Here is a 17,163-nt window from a genome sequence, read left to right as displayed (position 1 = left end):
CGGAATTAGAGACTCAAATATTTTAGGTACCGAAAAATTAAGGCTAGAAAAAAGTGCGACGGATTTGCTGGATTTTAGCGGTGATTATTAAGGAAGATGCCGGGATGCTACAGTTAAAAGGGCGGGCCTCTGAGCCCCTTCGTTCTCCCTGTGTAGAAAAAAGTCTGTTTTGGAAGGTCAAAATGACCATTTTTTGAAAATTTGCTGGCCTCTCCCGTCCAAACGCGCGGGGATAGAGAGTTGCCCTTTATACTGAAGATAGAGTTCGACGAGCTGTATTCAACGCACTCTTCCGCTTTTTTGTAACTACAAGTACTGTGGAGCTATGGCGGAAAGAATGTCGGCGGAATGGTGGTTTAAACCCTTCCCCTTTTTTTTCTCGAAAATCAGAAAGTGTTCGCGATTGCCATTTTGATGCTATCGTGTAAGAAGTATCTCAAGGGGGAATACAGGGCCGCATCCAGTTCCTCGGTATGGCCATTATTTTCGGAATTAGAGACTCAAATATTTTAGGTACCGAAAAATTAAGGCTAGAAAAAAGTGCGACGGATTTGCTGGATTTTAGCGGTGATTATTAAGGAAGATGCCGGGATGCTACAGTTAAAAGGGCGGGCCTCTGAGCCCCTTCGTTCTCCCTGTGTAGAAAAAAGTCTGTTTTGGAAGGTCAAAATGACCATTTTTTGAAAATTTGCTGGCCTCTCCCGTCCAAACGCGCGGGTATAGAGAGTTGCCCTTTATACTGAAGATAGAGTTCGACGAGCTGTATTCAACGCACTCTTCCGCTTTTTTGTAACTACAAGTACTGTGGAGCTATGGCGGAAAGAATGTCGGCGGAATGTTGGTTTAAACCCTTCCCCTTTTTTTCTCGAAAATCAGAAAGTGTTCGCGATTGCCATTTTGATGCTATCGTGTAAGAAGTATCTCAAGGGGGAATACAGGGCCGCATCCAGTTCCTCGGTATGGCCATTATTTTCGGAATTAGAGACTCAAATATTTTAGGTACCGAAAAATTAAGGCTAGAAAAAAGTGCGACGGATTTGCTGGATTTTAGCGGTGATTATTAAGGAAGATGCCGGGATGCTACAGTTAAAAGGGCGGGCCTCTGAGCCCCTTCGTTCTCCCTGTGTAGAAAAAAGTCTGTTTTGGAAGGTCAAAATGACCATTTTTTGAAATTTTGCCGGCCTCTCCCGTCCAAACGCGCGGGGATAGAGAGTTGCCCTTTATACTGAAGATAGAGTTCGACGAGCTGTATTCAACGCACTCTTCCGCTTTTTTGTAACTACAAGTACTGTGGAGCTATGGCGGAAAGAATGTCGGCGGAATGTCCCCTTTTTTTCTCGAAAATCAGAAAGTGTTCGCGATTGCCATTTTGATGTTATCGTGTAAGAAGTATCTCAAGGGGGAATACAGGGCCGCATCCAGTTCCTCGGTATGGCCATTATTTTCGAAAATATTGTTCATATCGAAGAACTGGATGTATTCTTTTATTCCCCCTTGGCTTTCTTCGGACACGATATCATTAAAATGGGAATCTCGAACACAAACTAATTATCGAGAAAAAATACCAAGGCTTTTTAAACTTCTATTCCGCTATCATTCTCGGCACTATAACTCTGCCGTATTTGTAGTGAGAACAAACCTGATTAGTGTCGCGAATAAAGCTCCACGATCTGTATCTGTAGTGTGAGGACCACTCTTTGACCCCAAGGCATATGGGCCGTAGAGTCCGGGAAATTTTGAAAAAACGATCATTATGACCTTCCAAAACAGAATTTTCTCTACACAAGGAGAACGAAGGGGCTCAGAGACCTGTCCTTTTCAAAGTAGCATCCCTACATGTGTACTAATAATCTCCGATAAAATCGAGATTATCTGTTGCCCTTCTTTGTAGACTTGTCCTCTTCAGCATTGCATTTTGCATCCTTTGCAATGAGTGAATTGCTCTTGCCAGTGATTCTTATTTGCCAAAATGTACACATCGTCTTTATAAATGACAGATATCCTCGACATTTTGGCAAATAATGTTGTGTTTGTCTGAGCTGGAAGCTGCTTTGTTGTAGTCTCTTAAAAATATATAACTTTTTCTCATTGTCAAAATAATTTCATAATATATTTTAGTAATAAGCGTACTATACTTTGGATATCTTACACTGTCTTCAGTGTTAGTTTTCTGCTATTTCATATTTTCTGACAATTATTCTCGTAGCAAGGGACAAAATGTAGACTTCGTATTGGGCAAAAGACTTCATTGACGTACCAAGTCTAAGCTGAGAATTGGGGCTATAGTTCAAACTAAAATTATTATTTTTAATTAATTATAATTATTTAATTCCAGGAATGTGCAGATGTATTTTAATGTAGAATATGTTTTGAATGTTTGAAGATAAATAATTGTATTTACAATATTGTTCGTATGTAGGGGATGCTTTTGGCGACAGAAGTTTTCCAGCAGGTCATTTAGTAATGGAATGAAGTCTGCTCAAAATGTTATTCCTTAAAAAAAATATGTTTGTGGTTGCAAATTCTATTTTCAAATGTGAATAATAAAAATTGCTTAGTTTGCTCCAAGGAATCATGTCAGTATACTGTAGTTAGTTATTCATTGAGGAAAAAATGTGGACTCTTTTGGTTTTTTTTTTTTTCTTCCAAGTGAGTCGAGTTTTGAGTAATTCAATTTGTAAAGGAATGAAGTCTGCTTAAAATGTAATTCATTTTAAAACAAGAAGTGTTTGTGCTCCCAAATTCTTGATGTCATACCTCCGTCATCGTGTCTATAGTAAATGAGTTCCTTATGATAGGTAGTTTTGACCGCAACTGCAGAGTCTGAATCACATATAACGTACTTTCTGTTGCATTGTACTGTTAACTGTTGTTAGTATTAATGTATGCCACTGACATTGCAGATTATGCAATAACGAGAGCTTGTGTACAGAGCTTCGTGTTGAGGTTCTTAGTAGTTTATAAGAAGGAATTGGGAACAATTGCAATGAATAGTAGAATTGACGAATCTCGGAAAGTTTGCTGGAGCTTTTGCTCCTAAATGAAAGGATATTGATAAGTTGTACAGAGATATGGCAGATTTTTGTTGAATAGCAGGAAGTGAATTGAATGGTAGTTATTTATGAGAGACATATCAGTTTACGTTATTAGCTCGCATTGCCACTCATTTCTCAAGGAGTCAGAAGCACGTAACAGTATATCTGGTTGAATTATTCTAGCTTTGAAGCTGTTTATGTACTTCCCAATTATGAGGAATGTTGAAACTTCACTGTCAGCAGTTCCACAAATACTAGATATTCATGTAGCATGATGAAATTATGGAAAGTGATTGACTCCATTTTAGTACTGTAACTTTTTTTTTATTATTTCTCCCTCTTGTCTTTCGCTTTTCCCAGTTCTTGTCCTTTGCTGTTGTTCATCTTTTCTTCATTTTGTAAGGTTTGATTTTCTAGTTATGAATAATTTTGCTTTGGCATTCTTCATTTGCTTTGTCTGGTTTATGTATTTCATGATGTCTTTGTTGCATTGTTGATTTGAATCATAGTAGAGATATTTCAAGTATAACATTGGTTATGTTTGCAGGCTGATTCCTTGGGTTGCCTGGCAGTGATGTTTCCTTCACGTCGCAGATTGGTGTGATCATATTTGCAGCGGTGGCATGATACAGCTAAACACGTAAAGGGTTGCAATGTGAGAAGACAAGGTTGAAAGAATGAGTGGTTTAGTTAAATAATATAAGTTTATTTCATGAAATGTATTAAACACTTTAATTGCACTATAAATACGTGTGTGTATGTATGTATGTATGTAGTTTAAGAGAAATCATTCTTAACAATAAAAGACATACTGTATTGTAAACTGTGTAAAAGCTAATTTCATTTTCAATGATATTCACTATCCAACATGTTAATAGGAGGCTCAAAGGAATTACATTCTACTCTCACTGGAAAAAAGGTAACACCTGGATTGGCAAGAAGAAAGGTCTATCTTGTGGCCAACGGGCCGAGGCCATTAAAATGAGCATTTAGATCTCTCCCCGGTGGAAGCCTTAGCAATACCCATTGCAGGAGATGCAATGAGCATGAAACGTTACCCCACCTGCTAGGTTTCTGCCTTCAGGGCTAATTATTGCGAATTGACAGACATAACACAGTCCGCTCAATAATTGCTAACAGATTAAGGGAACATGGTGAATACGAAGCATATGAGGAAGTTCAATGTCTTTCTACGGAAGGATCTACACGGCGTGCTGACATCATAATAATTGACCGAGATAAAAAAAACTGGTCTCATTCTTGACTCCACTGTAAGGTTCGAAATTAATGAAGATCAACCAAAGCAGGTACAGTTACCCTTAAAAGGAATGAGACGACTCTTGGTCGTCAGAAGTTAAAGTTCTACAGCGCGGTTCACTCGATATCGACGTAACGATACATAACATGAGAAATACAGTAAGAATTGTTACGAGGACCACAACAAGGACAAGGACCAAAATAAGAATCACGAAGTAGACTTCCATTTAAGGCCACGATTTCACAACATAGCTAGGATCACAAGCTATCATTGCTTCTCTGTACCGAATGGCAAATGCCTGCTATGGGATCTACATTCTAGACTGCTGTTGTCACTGTCTTGTCTCGGTAGCTCATATAGTAGCGTGTCGGTTCCACTGCTTAACCGAAACGTCTCGTGTTCGATCCCAGGTGAAACTTTTTTTCTATTGAGGTGTAATTAATTTCTTCAGAGTTCTTAGACTATCTAATTTGTCGAAAGATATGAATAATTTATGCCCAATTTCTGGGTCTTACAAGTGGGCTGAACCTCGTCAAAAAATAAATCTTACTTGAAAGTTAAGAGTATTTTTCCTCAAACAAAATTCACAAGAAACAAAAAGAGACCTGTCAACTTAAAATCTTGTCCACATGCCATCAGCTTCTATTAAAGCTCTAAGTCGGTCCGGCATGGATGTCACGAGATTGTGGAATAAATTCTAATCCCCGGTTTCAACAACTTGATCCCACAATTCGTCTCGATTTCGAGGGCGTCGGTGGGCATAGGTGGCTATCCTTCTCTTTTTCAATTCCGCCCATAAATTTTTGATTACATTCAAATCAGGTGACTTCGGAGGCCAATTAATGATTTCGATCTCGGGTCTACTTTGAAACCATCTTTGAATGCTTGCGGCATAGTGCACGGGATGGTTATCCTGTTGGAACAGCAATGTTCCTTCGGGAAAACGTTCTAGGGGCGGAAGGAAGGAATATATTTTCCAGAATGTGCTCGTAAGTTCCCGTATTAAACCGGCCATCGATGCGTTCTATAACGCCAGGTCCATCGTAAGACATCCACCCCAACACGATATCACAGTCTACTGTATACAGTCAAGAAGCTTGAGTTTTGAGGGTGCTAGAAACAATAGACTGTGACGGTACTATTTTGCATTGCCTGTAATGAGGCGATATTAGCGATCCTAGTGGTGAGCAACAATCTAATGTTTGCATATTTCTACGTATTGAGCTTCGCGACTGTATATACTAGACTGTGACAATATGCTAAAGCGCCCCGATCTTTCACGTCGGTGCACATAGCGCTGATCATGTGGGAGACCATCCTCACGATAGACACGGACAGGACTTTCGTAATCACTCGAGATGGTTGTTTCGTCGGAGAAAATTACATTTCTCCAATCAAAATCCACTCGATTGGTAACGAAGGCAAGACGGTCGACAGCTTGTGCTTCCCCCAGTATTTCCATTTGCGCAATCCTCCTGCTCCTAGTACCGCGGTTCCTCAACCTGCTGATCACAGTCTGTGAAGAACCGGGAAAGTTAGATGCTGCTCTTATTTCGTTAGCAGTCCGAAAGGGGTTCTGTCAACTTCCTCGAATAAGAGAGCATCCTCTTCCAATGAAGAAATCCGGGGACGCCCAGGAATAGGGCGATTTTAGACCTCCCCTGAATTTTGATAACGATGAACCCACCTCTCGGCTGTACTTCCAGAAACGCCGACTAAACGGCCAGCAGATCTAGCCCCATATCCAGCCTCAACTAGAGCTATAACTCGCTGTCTCATGTCACGTCGGTTCACCATTAAGATGAGAAATGAGGGATGATGATAATACTTTAGTGTAGACAATGACTATTTAACGTGATATAGAATTATTGAAATAAGGGTCATCTTGCACAGTAAGAGTTAATAAATCAACTCTAACTTAAATATTTAAATAACAGGATATAACAGGAAGTCCAATTGATGCGAAGCTAATCAAATTAAATCTAATTACATTAAGTAAACAAATCCCAAGTTATGACACCACATTGCTACAAATAAATTGTAGGTTATTAACATAAGCATTGAATAGGTCCGTGCTTATGTTGGACGACAAAACCAAACATCGAAAAGTTCGAATCTTGCCGAGGAATGTAACTTCTTGCTTTTTATAATGTAAATCAGACTTCTAACTACAATCATTCATATTTCTTAATATTTATTAATATTTATAGCCAACATTGAATTTGTAAAGAAAAGACTTTAGAAATCACATATGGAATTTGTGATCTGTAGTGACATAGACATAGATTATCTCTCGGAACTTTTCCGCAAAAGTAAATTAAATTCACTCCTTGAAACTAGAAATCTTAGCCGTAGACTCATTTCCCCACCAGCATAGAAGCTGAAGTAGCACAGCCATTGATAAAAGTTTTGTACACTGAATTAGACTGAATTCCTATTCGGCAGCACCTATAATCAATGGCTTGTATGAACATGATAAACAAATCCTGTTTCCAATGTTACTGAACAATTTCAAAATATTAATTTAAAAACTAAAAAGGGGTCGTAAAAGCTGTATCTAGTGATTATTTACATTTATGTCTACAAAATGAATCTTGGAAAAACGTATATGTTACTGGTACTACTGATATTAAGAGTAAATGTATTGTATTTTTCACTTCATTTCAGAATCACTTCAGTGGATGTTCTCCACTCAATGTTGTGAAAAAATTCAAAAGTAAAATCATGTAGATAATGCAGGGAGTTAAATCTCATGTATTAAAAAGAAGAATCTATATGTAATGAGCTGCAATGTAACTATCCTCATATTCTTAAATACTACAAGAAGTACAGTGTAATTTATCAAAAATTTATGAAAGAGGGAAATAGAACACATCTGAATAGAAAAGCACAAAATCCAGATAATGCAATTAAAGCTATTCGGAATATTATTAAAGTTAAACTTGTAGATATCCTAGGAAAGAAAATATTTTTTCATTAAAATTAATGATTATAAAGTAGAGGATCCCAAATCTATTGCAAATTCTTTTAACGTCTTATAGTATATAGTACAGAAATATTATTGACAACTTAAACATTCAAGATTTTGCAAAAGATACTGCAATTAGTTACTTAACACATGCATTTAATAGTTAGTATTAATATACGTAATTAATCAATAACTGCAACAGTGCTTATACATTCAATCATAACATGAATTAAATTGAATGCACATTAAATTAAACACGTAGATAAAATAGTTCAAATCAACTGAAGGGGTGATAATTAAATAATCCAAAGCCACACTTTTAACAAAAATTGTTTTGTGCGAGTGCATTTATTACACATGTGGGAAAGCTACTAATAAAATATCGTAATAATTACTCGACAAATGACATGGCCTAAGGACTCTAAACCTTTGTAATCGTTTGTCTGTGTGGCTTAGGAATATATTTTTAATTTCATTTTAATTGTTAGTTTTTAATAGGCCTATATATACAGTATATATATATATATATATATGCATTTACATTGTGTGTGTGTATAAATGCATTCATTAGATTAACGTTTATAATATTATAACTTGTAATTTTGTAATTTCTGTGATCATTAACACTTAATCTGAGGACTTTGTAAAACTCTATTTCAACGTTATTTAGAAAAAAAAAATCGTTGATATAGACTAAGATTCGAACTCGCTCTCTTCTACTCAACACGCATAGATCTTAGCGTCTGAACTATTGCAACGACACGAAAGCTTTACTTTCTGTGCGGAGTGTCGATCTAGTCATGAAGGTCCATTGTCGATTTAACTACACGATTTACGTATATATTTATCTCTTATTTACGTAATATTATTATATTTTTTGCAGTTTTTGAAGTGAATTCCGGAACGATGCTAGTAACAAACCAAATAGCTTGAATTTAAGTAACTCAATATTCGTTATCTTGTGTATCAGTGCTCTGGTCTCTGATCATGCGCAGTATTTTACATCTGAGACTTAGGAATATTCAATCGTCTCATTCCTTTTCAGGGAAACTGTACATGAAAAGAAACGCGCTATTTACCTTCCATGCTGTGATGATCTGACTCATAAATATAATATTCAAGATTGGAATGTCATTGGACTTATGTTTGGTGCGCGAGGAACAATTCCCAAAATTACATTGGAGATCCTCAGAAAATTGAAGGTTGCTGATAAGACTCTTCAGACAATTGCATCAACCATTTTAAAATCTTCATTGAACATCATCAATCACCATCTCTATTCATCTTTATAATATTCAATGTATATTATTTATTTTCAATAAATTTTTATCGTTTTGATAGCTACCAAATCTTGTCGCAGGATATTCTTTTTTAAAATTTCATTATGAATTTTTTTTGACATTAATTTACATTTTCTTTTTTGTTCATTTGAATTGATTAGGATGCCGATATTTTAAATCCAAGATTTGGACGGCTATCATTTCGATGATTTTCTCTCTCTCTCTCTCTCACTAATATAATGTAAAGCGCCCAATGGGCAAAAGTCCATATGACTCCAGTCTAGAAGATTGTTGAGATATACACTGAGTGTCACGCTGTTCACTACGCTGACTCCAGTCTGTACAAAATTGAATCAGCGATACTGATCTCTTGTTACATTCCAAGGCATGGTAAGTATCACACTGTTCACTACACAGTACACATATACATTCAAGGCAGGCCTGGTGGAAAGACTTCCTGGTGCAGATGCGATGGTGGAAACCATGGATCACTACGTGCCTCACTTCATATTATTCACTCCTGATAAACTCCGTCACTCCAGATTCACTCACAAGTCACCGCTGATTCACTCCCGAGTCACTCCTGATACACTGCCGATTCACTCCTGATTAACTCCCAAGTCACTACTTATACACTTCGTCACTCCTGATTCAGCTAGTCACTCTTGATTCACTCCTGATTCCCTACCGAGTCACTCCTGATTCACTCCATAGTCACTCCTGATGCACTCCTCTGTCACTCAGTCACTTCGTATTCAAAAGTCATTCCAGGTTCACTACTCAGTTACTCCTAGTTCACTCCCTAGTCACTCCTGATTCACTCCCACTCAACTCTTTATTCACTCCCGATTTACACCCGAGTTACTCTTCATTCACTCCCGAGTCGCTCCTAATTTACTCCCGACCCCCTCCTGATTCATACCCGAGTTGCTCCTGATTCACTCCCTATTCACTTCTTGTTCACTCCCGAGTCACTGCTGGTACACACCTGAGTCACTCCTGATTCACTCGCCAGTCACTCTTGACTCAATCGAAATTCACTCCTGATGCACTCCCCAGTCACTCTCGATTAACTCACCAGTCACTGATGCACTCCCGATTCACTCCTAATTCACTCCCGAGTCTCTCCTGTTTCGCTCTTGATTCACACACGATTCACTCATATTACACTCAACAGTCACTCCTGATTCACTCCTGATGCACTCCCTGGTCACTCCTGGTTTCTCCCGAGTCAAAACACCAGTCACTCTTGACTCACTCACCAGTCATTCCTGATTCACTCCCGAATCACTCCTGAATCACTATCGTGCCACTCCTGGATCATTCCAGAGTCACTCCTGGATCACTCCCGAGTAACTCCTGGTACATTTACGGTGCACTTCTGATTCACTCATATGTCACTCCTAATTCACTCCCGAGTCACTCCCAGTTCACTCCTGAGTCAACCCCCATTCGCTCCCGACTCGCTCCTGATTCACTTCCAAGTCACTCATTCGCTCCCAAGTAACCCCCAGTCATTCCAGGTTCACTCCCCAGTCACTTCGTCACTCATAGTTCACTCCTGAGTCACTCATTCAATTTAAATTCAAATTAAATATCAAAATTTAAAAAAAAATTCAAATTTTTCAAAATTAAGAAAAGTCAAACTTTTCAAATCTTTTTCCAAAACGTTCAAAATTAAGAAAATTTTCAAAATTTTTGAAAATTCAAAAAAATTCAAAACTCACTTTTTTGTTTAAACTTTTGTTTTTAACATGTAAGGGGTTCACAACCAGAGTGGACCAAGTCCATCTGGAATAGTTCTGAGATACACCTCAGCAACCTGCACCTTCCATAGGAAATGCTCTCCGTGGAGTAACAAATGAGTTATGGACTTGGTTTGTTACGGGAATGAATAAAGCTAAGTTTTCTTAAACTGTGATTGTATTAATCCACAAACTGACCACTGGTGTACTTTGTCCACGTTGGTTTTCAGTCCTTCATTTAATTCATCCATGTAATCCGTGCATAATTGGATTACATAAGTAACCTACACAGATTTGGATTACGTATGTAATCTGTCCATAACTAGATTACGTATGTAATCCACACAGATTTGGATTACGTATGTAATCCATCCATAATTGGATCACATATGTAATCCACGTATTTGGATCACATATGTATTCCATCCATAATTGGATTACATGTATCCACACAGATTTTGATTACATATGTAATCCATTCATAATTGCATTACACATCTATTACACACAGATATGGATTACGTACGTAATCCAAACATAATTGGATCTACGTATTTGGATCACATATGTAATCCATCCATAATTGGATTACGTATGTAATCCACACAGATTTGGATTACGTATGTAATCCATCCATAATTGGATTACACATGTAATCCATCCATAATTGGATCCACGTATTTGGATCACATATGTAATCCATCCATAATTGGATTACACATGTAATCCACACAGATTTGGATTACGTATGTAATCCATCCATAATTGGTTTACACATGTAATCCATCCATAATTGGATCCACGTATTTGGATCACATATGTAATCCATCCATAATTGGGTTACACATGTAATCTACACAGATTTGGATTACGTATGTAATCCATCCATAATTGGATTACACATGTAATCCATCCATAATTGGATCCACGTATTTGGATCACATATGTAATCCATCCAAAAATGGATTACACATGTAATCCACACAGATTTGGATTACGTATGTAATCCATCCATAATTGGATCCACGTATTTGGATCACATATGTAATCCATCCATAATTGGATTACACATGTAATCCACACAGATTTGGATTACGTATGTAATCCATCCATAATTGGATTACACATGTAATCCATCCATAATTGGATCCACGTATTTGGATCACATATGTAATCCATCCATAATTGGATTACGAATGTAATCACACGCGTAGGTCCTGATTCACTCCCCAGTCGCTCCTGATAAACTCCCCAAACACTCCTGATTCCTTCCCGAGTCAATTCTGATAAACTCGGAATCACGTCTGATTCACTCACCAGTCACACCTGATACACTCCTGATTCATTCCCGAGTCACACCCAATGCACTCAAGTGTCACCCCGAGTCACTCCCGATTAACTCAAGTCACTCCCGGTTCACTCCTAATTCACCTCCGAGTCACTCCTGATTCAACCACGAGCAACTCCTGATTCACTCCCGAGTCACTCCCGATTCACTCTCCAGTCACTCGTGATCCATTCTCGAGTCACTGTTGATCCACTCTCGAGACACTCCTGATTCACTCCCGAGTCACTTCTGGTTAACTCCGGAGTCACTCCTCAATAACTCCCGAGTCACTCCTCCTTCCCTACCGAGTCGATCCTTATTCACTACCGAGTCACTCCTTATTCACTCCCGAGTCACTCCTTAGTCACTCCCTAGAAACTCCTTTTTCACCTCCGAGAAACTCCTGATTCACTCCCGAGTCACCCATTATTCACTCCCAAGTCACTCCTGATTCACTATCGAGTAACTCCAGGGTCACTCCCGAGTAACTCCACATTAACTACCGAGCCACTCCTGATTCACTCCCGAGCCACTCCTGATTCACTCCCGATTCACTCCTGATTCACTCCAGAGAATCTCCTGATTCATCCCGATTCACTCCTCAGTCGCTCCTGAGAAACTCCTGATTCACCACCGAGAAACCTGATTCACTCCTTATTCACTCCTTATTCACTCCCTAGTCACTCCTTACTCATTCCCGAGTCACTCCTTATTCACTCACGAGTCACTCCTTATTCACTCCCGAGTCACTCCTTATTCACTCCCTAGTCACTCCTGATTCACTCCCGATTCAGTACCGAGTCAATCCTGATTCACTCCCGAGTCGCTCATGATTCACTCCCGAGTCACTCCTGATTCACTCCCGAATCACTCCTAATTAACCCCCGAGTCACTATAGATTCACTCCCGAATCACTCCTTATTCACTCACGAGTCACTCCTTATTATCTCCCGAGTCACTCCTGATTGACTCCCGATTCAATACCGAGCCACTCCTGATTCCCTCCCGAGCCACTCCTTATACACTCCCGACTCACTCCTGATCCACTCCCGAGTAAATCCTGATTCATCCCGATTCACTCCCGAGACACTCCAGAGTCACTCCTGATTCACTCCGAGTCACTACAGAGTCACTCCTGATTCACTCCAGAGTCGCTCCTGATCCACTCCCGATTCACTCTTGATTCACTCCCTATTCACTCCTAGTTCACTCCCGATTCATTCTTGATTCACTACCGATTCACTCCCGAGAAACTCCCGATTCACACCCGATTCACTCCCGATTCACTCCTGATTCACTCCCGAGAAACTCCCGATTCATCCCGATTCACTCCCGAGACACTACCAAGACAATCCTTATTCACTCCGAGCCACTCTCAAGTCACTCCGAGTCACTCCCCAGTCACTCCTGATTAACTATCGAGTAACTCCTGATTCACTCCCGAGTCACTCCTGATTCACTCCCGAGTTACTCCTGATTCACTCCCGAGTCACTCCTTATTCAGTCTACAGCCACTATTCACTCCCCAGTTACTCCTGATTTCATTTATACACATAAAAAATTAAAAAATTTTTGAAATTCAAAATAATTTCCAAATTTCCAAAATTTTTAAAAGTAAAAACTATTTCAAAAAATTTAAAAAAGACAATATCAAAATGTTCAAAAGTTTTCAATTTTAAGAATTTTCATGATTCCAGAAAATTTTAAAAAATACTTCATATTTTCCAAAAATTCCAAAAAAAATTCAAAATTTTTGCACAATTAAAAATATCTGAAAATTTTTCAATTAAAAAAATTCCAAAAATCTTTCAATATTTTAAAAAAATTACAAAAATAATAATTGAAAAACAATCGAAAATTCAAAAAATTATAAAACAAATATTTTCACAATTTTTTGAAATTCAAAAAAAATTTGAACACTTTCAAATTTTGAAAATTTTCAAAAAATTCTCAATTTTAAAAATATTTCAAAATTTTTAAAATTAAAAAAAATGTTAAATTTTCAATTTTTTAAAAAATCTTCAAAATTTCAGAAATTGAAAAAATTTTCATTTATTATTAAATATTACAAAAAATTCAAAACTTCCAAAAATTTTCAGAATTCAAATTTCAAATTTCAAATAAAAAAACAAAATTTTTCAAAATTCAAATGTTTCTCAAAATAATTTTCAAAATTAAGAAAAATTTCGAAATTAAATAAAATTTAAAAATTTTCAAAATAAAAAAATTTCCAAAATTTTTCATTTTGAAATTTGGAAAAATATTCTGACACTTTTTTTTAATTTTGAAAATTTTTTGTAAGCGGAAAAATCTTGAAAATATTTGGAATTTGGAAAAATTTCGGAATATTTATTGAATTTAAAATTTTTGAAAATTTTTTGGAAAGGCGAAAAGAATTTTTAAATATTTAATTTTTTAATTTTAAAAAATGTTTGAAATTTTTTTCGAATTTCAAACATTTTTATTGTTTTCTTATTTTTTATTATTAAAAGTTTTGAAGTTTTTTATTTTTGAAATTTGAAAAATTTTGAAATTATTTTCAATTTTGAAATTTTTTTAAATTTTAGGAAATTATTCTTCTGAAAACTTTTTAATTTCTTTTTTTTTTTTAATTTTGAAAGAAATTTTTTAAAATTTTTAAATTGTGAAAAATTTTTCAAAACGCAAAAATTTCAAAATTGAAAAAAGTTCTTAAATTCTTCAAAATTAAAAAAAAATTGAAAAATTTTGAAGTTGCAAAATATTCAGATACATTTTTTAATTTTGAAAATTTTTGGTATTTAGAAAAATTTTGAAAAATTTTGGTATTGGGAAAAAAGTTCAAAATTCTTATTAAATTTTTGAAAATTCGGAATTGCGAAAAATTTTTCAAAATTTCTATTTTTTTAATAAAAAAATTGAAAATTTTTTTGGACTTTGAAAAAGTTTGAAAATTTTTAAAATTTTGAAATTTTTCTAATTTTTTTTAAAACTTTAAATTTTTGAAATTTTGTATTTTTTAAATTTGAAAGATTTTGATTTTTTTATTTGATATTTGTTTTTAATTTCTGAAAACTTTTATTTTGAAATATTTTGAAATTCTTTTTTGAATTTTTGAAAAATTTTTCTATAAAATTTTTTGAATTCTGAAAATTTTTGGATGTTTTGAATTTTTTTGTAACATTTAATAATAAATGAAAATTTTTTGAATTTCTGAAATTATGAAGATTTTTTAAAAAATTGAAAATTTAACCTTTTTTTTCATTTTTAAAAATTTTGAAATATTTTTAAAATTGAAAATTTTTTGAAAATTTTCAAAATTTGAAAGTGTTCAAATTTTTTTGAATTTCAAAAAATTGTGAAAACATTTGTTTTAAAATTTTTTTGAATTTTCGATTGTTTTTCAATTATTATTTTTGTAATTTTTTAAAAATATTAAAAGACTTTTGGAATTTTGTTAATTGAAAAATATTCAGATAATTTTAATTGTGCAAAAATTTTGAATTTTTTTTGGAATTTTTGGAAAACATGAAGTATTTTTTAAAATTTTCTGGAATCATGAAAATTTTTAAAATTGAAAACTTTTGAACATTTTGATATTGTCTTTTTTTAATTTTTTGAAATAGTTTTTATTTTAAAAATTTTGGAAATTTGGAAATTATTTTGAATTTCAAAAAATTTTTAATTTTTATGTGTATAAATGAAATCAGGAGTAACTGGGGAGTGAATAGTGGCTGTAGACTGAATAAGGAGTGACTCGGGAGTAAATCAGGAGTGATTCGGGAGTAAATCAGGAGTGACTCGGGAGTGAATCAGGAGTAACTCGGGAGTGAATCATGAGTTACTCGATAGTTAATCAGGAGTGACTCGGGAGTTACTCGGAGTGACTTGGGAGTGGCTCGGAGTGAATAAGGATTGTCTTGGTAGTGAATCGGGATGAATCGGGAGTTTCTCGGGAGAGAATCAGGAGTGAATCGGGAGTGAATCGGGTGTGAATCAGGAGTGAATCGGTAGTGAATCAAGAGTGAACGGGAGTGAACCAGGAGTGAATCGGGAGTGAATCAGGAGTGAATCGGGAGTGGATCAGGAGTGAATCGGGAGTGGATCAGGAGCGACTCTGGAGTGAATCAGGAGTGACTCTGGAGTGAATCAGGAGTGTCTTGGAAGTGTCTCGGGAGTGAATCGGGATGAATCAGTATTTACTCGGGAGTGAATCAGGAGTGAGTCGGGAGTTTATCAGGAGTGGCTCGGGAGGGAATCAGGAGTGGCTCGGTATTGAATCGGGAGTGAATCAGGAGTGACTCGGGAGTGAATAAGGAGTGACTCGTGAGTGAATAAGGAGTGACTCGGGAATGAATAAGGAGTAACTAGGGGTTGAATAAGGAGTGAATCAGGATTCTCAGTGGTGAATCAGGAGTTTCTCAGGAGCGACTGAGGAGTGATTCGGGATGAATCAGGAGTTTCTCTGGAGTGAATCAGGAGTAAATCGGGAGTGAATCAGGAGTGGCTCGGGAGGGAATCAGGAGTGGCTCGGTAGTTAATCTGGAGGTACTCGGGAGTGACTCTGGAGTTACTCGATAGTGAATCAGGAGTGACTAGGGAGTGAATAAGGACTGACTCGGGAGTGAATCAGGAGTGTCTCGGAGGTGAAAAGGTGTTGCTAGGGAGTGACTAAGGAGTGACTCGGGAGTGAATAAGGATCGACTCGGTAGGGAATGAGGAGTGACTCGGGAGTGATGAGGAGTGACTCGGGAGTGAATAAGGATCGACTCGGTAGGGAATGAGGAGTGACTCGGTAGGGAATGAGGAGTGACTCGGGAGTGCATCAGGAGTGACTCGAGAGTGGATGAACAGTGACTCGAGAGTGGATCACGAGTGACTCCTGATTCACTCCCGAGTCCCTCCCATTGCACTCCTTATTCACAACCAATTCACTCAAAGACACTCGATTCACTCCCGAGTAACTCCTGGTTAACTTGCGACTCACATGATTCACTCACCAGTCACTCCTGATTCCGTTGCGAATTACTCATGGTTCATTCAAACTCACTCCCCATCAGCACCCAAATCAAACCAGATTCACTCCCAAGTCCGCTCTCTTCACTCCCAATCACTCCCGACTCACTCCTATTTACTCCTGATTATGTACCAGTCACTCCCTATTCACTACACAGTCGCTCCTTATTCACTCCGGAGTCACTTCTTATTCAGTCCACAGCCACTATTCACTCTCCACTGATGATTTCATTTGTACACATAAAAAATTAAAAATTTTTTGAAATTCAAAATAATTTCCAAATTTCCAAAACTTTTAAAATAAAAACTATTTCAAAAAATTAAAAAAGAATATCAAAATTTTGAAAAGTTTTCATTTTTATGAATTTTCATGATTCCAGAAAATTTAAAAAAATATTTCATGTTTCCAAAATTGGAAAAAAAAATTCAAAATTTTTGCAAAATTAAAAATATTCCAAAATCTTTAGGATTTAAAAAAATTTGAAAAATAATAATTGAAAAAAACAATTGAAAATTGAAAAAAATTTTCAAACAAATATTTTCAAAATTTTTTGA

General features: G+C 36.5%; 1 protein-coding gene across 1 annotated transcript in view; it reads left to right on the top strand.

The window, feature by feature from the left end:
* Positions 1 to 3,849, top strand: part of LOC138712619 (zinc finger and BTB domain-containing protein 14-like) — a 208,795-nt gene extending 204,946 nt beyond the window's left edge. Inside the window, exon 4 of the mRNA XM_069844589.1 lies at positions 3,583 to 3,849. Coding sequence (XP_069700690.1) covers positions 3,583 to 3,639 — 57 coding nt within the window. The 3' untranslated portion in view covers positions 3,640 to 3,849. The remainder of the gene's footprint in view (positions 1 to 3,582) is intronic.
* Positions 3,850 to 17,163: the final 13,314 nt, after the last annotated feature.

The sequence above is a fragment of the Periplaneta americana genome, chromosome 13 (assembly GCF_040183065.1).
Source record: "Periplaneta americana isolate PAMFEO1 chromosome 13, P.americana_PAMFEO1_priV1, whole genome shotgun sequence".
NCBI lineage: Eukaryota > Metazoa > Arthropoda > Insecta > Blattodea > Blattidae > Periplaneta > Periplaneta americana.
Note: the sequence above shows the minus strand (reverse complement) of the source record. Positions and strands in the feature narration are given on the sequence as shown.